We start from the raw sequence: 7,379 nt of genomic DNA, 5'->3' as shown, positions 1-7,379 counted from the left end.
CCTTCTAACGGCCAATAACTGATAACAACCCATAACTTTCTCCTTCTAACGACCAATAACTGATAACAACCCATAACTTTCTCCTTCTAACGGCCAATAACTGATAACAACCCATAAATTTCTCCTTCTAACGAGAAATAACTGATAACAACCCATAACTTTCTCCTTCTAACGACCAATAACTGATAACAACCCATAACTTTCTCCTTCTAACGGCCAATAACCGATAACAACCCATAACTTGTGCTTCACATGTTGTTTTACGTGTTGTGTTTTACATGTGTTTGACATGTGTTTTACGTTGTGTTTCACATGTTGTGTTTTGCATGGTGTTTGACATGTTGTCTTTCATGTGTTGTGTTTGACATGTTGTGTTTGACATGTTGTGCTTTACATGTGTTTGGCATGTTGTGTTTTACGTGGTTGACATGTTGTGTTTTACATGTTGTGTTTTACATGTTGTGTTTTACATGTTGTGTTTCACATGTTGTGATTCACTTGTTGTGTTTCACCTGTTGTATTTCACATCTTGTATTTCACTTGTTGTTACACATGTTTTTGACATGTTGTATTTCACATGTTGCGTTGTACGTGTTGTGTTTTACATGTTTCACTTGTGTTTTACATGTTGTGTTTCACATGTTGTGTTTCACATGGTGTTTTACATGTTGTCTTTCACGTGTTGTGTTTTACATGTTGTCTTTCACGTGTTGTGTTTTACATGTTATCTTTCACGTGTTGTGTTTGACGTGTTTTGTTTTACATGTTTTGTTTTACATGTTGTGTTTTACATGTTGTGTTTTACATGTGTTTGACATGTTGTGTTTACGTGGTGTTTGACATGTGTTGTACATGGTGTTTGACATGTTCTGTTTCACGTGTTGTGTTTCACATGTTGTGTTTTACATGTTGTGTTTACATGGTGTTTTACATGTTGTCTTTCACGTGTTGTGTTTGACATGTTGTGTTTGACATGTTGGGCTTTACGTGGTGTTTGACATGTTGTGTTTGACATGTTGTGATTCACTTGATGTGTTTCACATGTTGTATTTCACATGATGTGTTTGACGTGTTGTGTTTTACATGTTGTGTTTTACGTGTTGTGATTCACTTGTTATGTTTCACATATTGTATTTCACATCTTGTATTTCACTTGTTTCACATGTTGTGTTTGACATGGTGTGTTTGACTTGTTGTGTTTGACTTGTTGTGTTTGACATGTGGTGTTTGACATGTGGTGTTTGACATGTTGTTTGACATGGTGTTTCACGTGTTGTTTCACATGTGTTTCACATGTTGTGTTTGACATGTTTCACATGTGTTTGACATGTTGTTTCACATGGTGTTTGACATGTTGTATTTCACATGTTTAACATTTGACATGTGGTGTTAGACATGTGTTTGACATGTGTTTGACATGGTGTTTCACATGTTGTGTTTGACATGTTGTTTCACATGTTGTATTTGACATGTGGTGTTTGGCATGTTGTGTTTGACATGTTTCACGTGTTGTATTTGACATGTTGTGTTTGACATGTTGTTTGACATGTATTTCACATGTTGTGTTTGACATGTTTCACATGGTGTTTTACATGTTGTATTTGACATGTTTGACATGTTTCACATGTGGTGTTTAACATGTTGTGTTTGACATGTGGTGTTTGACATTTTGTTTCACATGTTGTGTTTGACATGTTGTTTCACATGTTGTGTTTTACATGTTGTTTCACATGTTGTATTTGACATGTTGTTTCACATGTTGTATTTGACATGTTGTTTCACATGTTGTATTTGACATATTGTGTTTGACATGTGTTTGACATGGTGTTTCACATGTTGTATTTGACATGTTGTGTTTGACATGTTGTTTCACATGTGTTTGACATTTGGTGTTTGACATGTTGTTTCACATGTTGTTTCACATGTTGTAGTTGACATGTTGTTTCACATGTTGTATTTGACATGTTGTTTCACATGTTGTATTTGACATGTTGTTTCACATGTTGTATTTGACATGTTGTTTCACATGTTGTATTTGACATGTTGTATTTGACATGTGTTTGACATGGTGTTTGACATGTTGTGTTTGACATGGTGTTTGACATGTTGTGTTTGACATGTTGTGTTTGAGATGTTGTTTCACATGTTATATTTGACATGTTGTATTTGACATGTTGTTTCACATGGTGTTTCACATGTTGTGTTTGACATGTTGTTTCACATGTTGTATTTGAAATGTTGTTTGACATGTTTCACATGTTGTTTGACATGTTGTTTCACATGTTGTATTTCACATGATGTGTTTCACATGTGGTGTTTGACATGTTTTATTTCACATGTGGTGTTTGACATGTTGTATTTGACATGTGTTTGACATGTTGTTTCACATGTTGTATTTGAAATGTTGTGTTTGACATGTTGTATTTGACATGTTTGACATGGTGTTTCACATGATGTTTGAGATGTTGTTTCACATCTTGTATTTCACATGTTTGACATGGTGTTTCACATGTTGTATTTGACATGTTGTTTGACATGGTGTTTCACATGTTGTGTTTGAGGTGTTATTTCACATGTTGTATTTGACATGTTGTGTTTGACATGTATTTGACATGTTGTGTTTGACATGTATTTAACATGTTGTGTTTGACATGTTTTGTTTGACATGGTGTTTCACATGTTGTATTTCACATGTTGTATTTGACATGTGGTGTTTGACATGTGGTGTTTGACATGTTGTTTCACATGTTCTGTTTCACATGTTGTATTTCACATGTTGTTTGACATGGTGTTTCACATGTGTTTGACATGTTGTTTCACATGTTCTGTTTCACATGTTGTATTTCACATGTTGTTTGACATGGTGTTTCACATGTTGTTTGAGATGTTGTTTCACATGTTGTATTTCACATGTTGTTTGACATGTTGTTTCACATGTTGTGTTTCACATGTTGTGTTTCACATGTTGTTTGACATGGTGTTTCACATGTTGTTTCACATGTTGTTTGACATGGTGTTTCACATGTTGTGTTTGAGATGTTTCACGTGTTGTATTTCACATGTTGTGTTTGACATGTGGTGTTAGACATGTTTGACATGGTGTTTCACATGTTGTTTCACATGTTGTTTGACATGGTGTTTCACATGTTGTGTTTGATATGTTTCACGTGTTGTATTTCACATGTTGTGTTTGACATGTGGTGTTTGACATGTTGTTTGACATGTTTCACATGTTGTTTGACATGTTTCACATGTTGTTTGACATGGTGTTTCACATGTTGTGTTTCACATGTTGTTTGACATGCTTCACATGTTGTGTTTGACATGTTGTTTGACATGTTGTGTTTCACATGTTGTTTGACATGGTGTTTCACATGTTGTGTTTCACATGTTGTTTGACATGGTGTTTCACATGTTGTGTTTCACATGTTGTTTGACATGTTGTTTCACATGTTGTGTTTCACATGTTGTTTGACATGTTTCACATGTTGTGTTTGACATGTTTGACATGTTGTTTGACATGTTGTGTTTCACATGTTTGACATGGTGTTTCACATGTTGTGTTTGACATGTTGTTTGACATGTTGTTTCACATGTTATGTTTCACATGTTTGACATGGTATTTCACATGTTGTGTTTCACATGTTGTTTGACATGGTGTTTCACATGTTGTGTTTCACATGTTGTTTGACATGGTGTTTTACATGTTGTGTTTCACATGTTGTTAGATGAGCTTTAAGGAAACTCAAAGTAATAAATGTATATCTAGAACTCATCCTTTGGTCGGCCTAATTCCAGGATGTAAAGAGAAGAGCTGCTGTGTTCTGATATTCTTGTCCTCCTGAGTCTCTTTCTTGTCCCTCAAACCCAGCCGGAGGCAGATGGCTGCCTGTCCTGAGCCTCCTTCTGGTTCTGGTTCTTCCTGTTAACCATGTGCTGCTCAGGGTGGAGACTGTGGTGAAGTGACTGAATACAGTTTTCTGTGTTCAGTCACTGACCTGGAGCTGTATAAATAAACTGAATAATTTGAAGCACTGATTGGCCTTCAGTGTGGTTTTCCTCAGGTTGATACACTTGAATCTTGAACTGTGAGGTAAAGCAGTCTTTGTCTCCAGGCTGTGGCAGCCCTGGCTGATATTCCTAAAGACGTTCCAGTTCACCTGGAGCTGGCCAGCATGACGGACAGAGACTACATGAACAGCATTCTGCAGGAGGTATGTGTGGTGAGATGGATGAACACTGTGTGTGTGCTGTGGGTTTAACACAGGTGTGTGTCTGTGTGCTGTTGGTTTAACACAGGTGTGTGTCTGTGTGCTGTTAGTTTAACCCTCTGAGGTCTGGGGTCTAAATGGTCGTTTTTGACTAACTTTGAATTTAACTCTGTTTCCACCTTAAAAACTATTTACCTTGCCATGTTTGGTATCATTATTTTCAGCACATCAGGTTTATGATTTTAGATTGTTGTTTCATTTTGACAAACTGCATTATCACAGTGAACCAAAAAACACACAAAAACAAAATCTGAGTAGGAAAACGTTTTGCTATTTTTATTATAAAATTCACAAAAATGTTTAACGAACAATTTTTCTAACCTATAATGAAAATCTATAGTACAAATACCATAAACATGTGTACAAATGTAGCAAAAAGCAAAATTAAATCTATGTTTTTACATTAAATTGTGTGCAAATTTCCAGGCGTTTTTTACAACAATTTACTAAATGTGTCACAATGACTCCTCCACAAATCCTCTCCAACCTTACAATGTCTCGTGTTTATTTATTTATTTATTATTTTACAACCATTTCAAAAATGTGTGACAATGACTCAATCATTAAATCTCTCCAGCCTTATGTCTCATGTTTTTGTTTTTACAACCATTAGTCCTGAACATTGGTAGTTGAACCACAGACGTATAGACCAGGAGACCCAAAGATTTATATAACTCCTGTGTCTATTTGAGCCCATTTATATCTATTTTTTCACTAGCTTGTTTTTTGTAGCATGTTTGTTGGTGTTATCACAGATGGTTTTGACTATCAGAAGCAAAAAAACAACAAAAATAGGTCTTTTGGACTGTTGGGGGACAGCAGATCTACCTGCACTCCTGGTGGTCTCCTATAGGCTGAAAACAGCTTTACAACAGGGGCTGTGTTCTCTTGGTGTTCCACTGCCCATCACCTGTTTCAGCTGCTGTAGCCAGCAGGGATCTGGTTCTGGTTCTGGTCCTGGTCCGACTTTGTTGTGGTTTATTGTGTTGTGGGCCTGACAGAGTAGATGGGCAACTCCTCCTCCTCTTCCTCTTCGTCTTCCCCTGGAGATGAAATCAGCTTATATAATGTGGTACAGTTTGCCTCTGTTCCATTTATAATCTTACATATTCCACGCCAAACAAACAAACACAAACAAACAACTAACCTCCGAGTCTGAAGTTCACTGGCGCGTCTTTCTCCTCTTCCTCATTTCCTTCAGCTCAGCTCAGCACTCAGAGCTTCCTCCACAGTCAAATGATGACTCATTTTGACACACAGACTAACAAAGAATAACAACACTACTACAAACACTGCACACACACTCACACACTCTAACACACGTATGGTCTAAAAACTAACCCGGTACTAGCTAAATCCAAAATGCCGAAATCCGTTCTCCTCTCGTCTCCAAAACTTTGCGACCGGATTTCTGACAGAATACCATACCCATCAGAATAGCATACCCTTAAGCAATATGCATGCACTGCAATGAAATCCACATCATTGCACATGTGTCAAATCCCCATCATTTCATCATACCTCCAACCACAAGCGTTAAGTTTTCTATATACACTGAGGCTTTTTATTTTATTTTTTTATCAAGTGGAGAGTGAGGCAGACAAAGTGCAGCCCAAAGACCCCCTAGTGATGACTACGATAAATGGACTGGGTGTTCCCTCGCCCGGACGCAGGTCACCAGGGCCCCACTGGAGTCAGGCCTAGAGGTGGGGCACGTTGGCGAGTGCTTGGTGGCCGGGCTTTTGCCCATGGAGCCCGGTCGGGCACAGCCCGAAGAGAAGTGGGTCCCCCTTCCCATGGGCTCACCACCTGTGGGAGGGGCCATAGGGGACAGGTGCATTGTGTTTTGGGCAGTGGTTGAAGGTGGGGACCTTGGCGATCCGATCCTCGGCTGCAGAAGCTGGCTCTAGTGACATGGAATGTCACCTCTCTGGTGGGGAAGGAGCCCGAGCTGGTGTGTGAGGTTGAGAGGTTCTGACTAGATATAGTTGGACTCACCTCGACACACCGCTCTGGCTCTGGAACCAGTCTCCTCCAGAGGGGTTGGACACCCTTCCATTCTGGAGTTGCCCATACTGAGAGGCGTCGAGCTGGAGTGGGCATACTTATTGCCCCCTATCTTGGTGCCTGTACGTTGGGGTTCACTCCTGTGAATGAGAGGGTAGCCTCCCTCCACCTATGGATGTGGGTGATGGGTCCTGACTGTTTTTTTGCCTATGGGCCTAACAGCAGCTCAGATTACCCACCCTTTATGGAGTCCTTTGAGGGGGTGCTGGAGAGCGCACCTAATGGGGACTCCCTCGTTCCGCTGGGGGACTTCAACACTCATGTGTGTAATGGTAGTGAGACCTGGAGAGGCGTGGTTGGGAGGAATCCCCCCGATCTGAACTCGAGTGGTGTTTTGTTATTGGACTTCTGTGCTCATCATGGATTGTCCATAACGAACACCATGTTCAAACATAAGGGTGTCCATATGTGCTCTTGGCACCAGGACACCCTAGGCCGTAGTTCGATGATCGACTTTCTTGTCGTTTCATCTGATCTGCGGCCGCATGTTTTGGACACTCAGGTGAAGAGAGGGGCGGAACTGTCAGTTGACCACTACCTGGTGGTGAGTTGGCTCTGTTGGTGGGGGACGATGCTGGTCCGACCTGGCAGACCCAAACGTATAGGGAGGGTCTGCTGGAAATGTCTGTCAGAGTCTTCCATCAGATGGAGCTTCAACTCACACCTCCGGGGGAACTTTGAACACATTCTGGGGGAGGTGGGGGACATTGAGTCCGAGTGAGCCATGTTTCGTACCTCCATTGTCAAGGCAGCTTACCTGAGCTGTGGCCGCAAGGTTGTCGGTGCCTGTCATGGCGGCAACCCTCAAACCCGCTGGTGTACATCAGCGGTGAGGGATGCTGTCAGGCTGAAGAAGGAATCCTATTGGGTCTTTTTGGCCTGTGGGACTCTGGAAGCAGCCAATAGGTATCAGCAGTCCAAGCGGATTGTGGCTTGGGTGGTCATTGAGGCAAAAACTCAGGCGTGGGAGTAGTTCGGAGAGGCCATGGAAAAAGACTTTGTTCAGCTTCAAGGTGATTCTGGTCCACCATCCGGCGTCTC

General features: G+C 40.6%; 1 protein-coding gene across 2 annotated transcripts in view; it reads left to right on the top strand.

The window, feature by feature from the left end:
* The window catches only part of adpgk (ADP-dependent glucokinase), a gene marked incomplete in the record, with an annotated part of 39,748 nt that overhangs the window by 20,358 nt on the left and 12,011 nt on the right, over positions 1-7,379 (top strand). For both annotated transcript variants that reach the window (XM_014026987.1, XM_014026984.1), the window contains 1 exon segment: positions 4,116-4,214. In XM_014026987.1, the coding sequence (XP_013882441.1) occupies positions 4,116-4,214 (99 nt within the window).

This window comes from Austrofundulus limnaeus, unplaced genomic scaffold (genome assembly GCF_001266775.1).
Source record: "Austrofundulus limnaeus strain Quisiro unplaced genomic scaffold, Austrofundulus_limnaeus-1.0 Scaffold606, whole genome shotgun sequence".
Classification (NCBI taxonomy): Eukaryota; Metazoa; Chordata; class Actinopteri; order Cyprinodontiformes; family Rivulidae; genus Austrofundulus; species Austrofundulus limnaeus.
The sequence above is the reverse complement of the archived record's forward strand: the minus strand, read 5'-3'. Positions and strand labels throughout refer to the sequence as shown.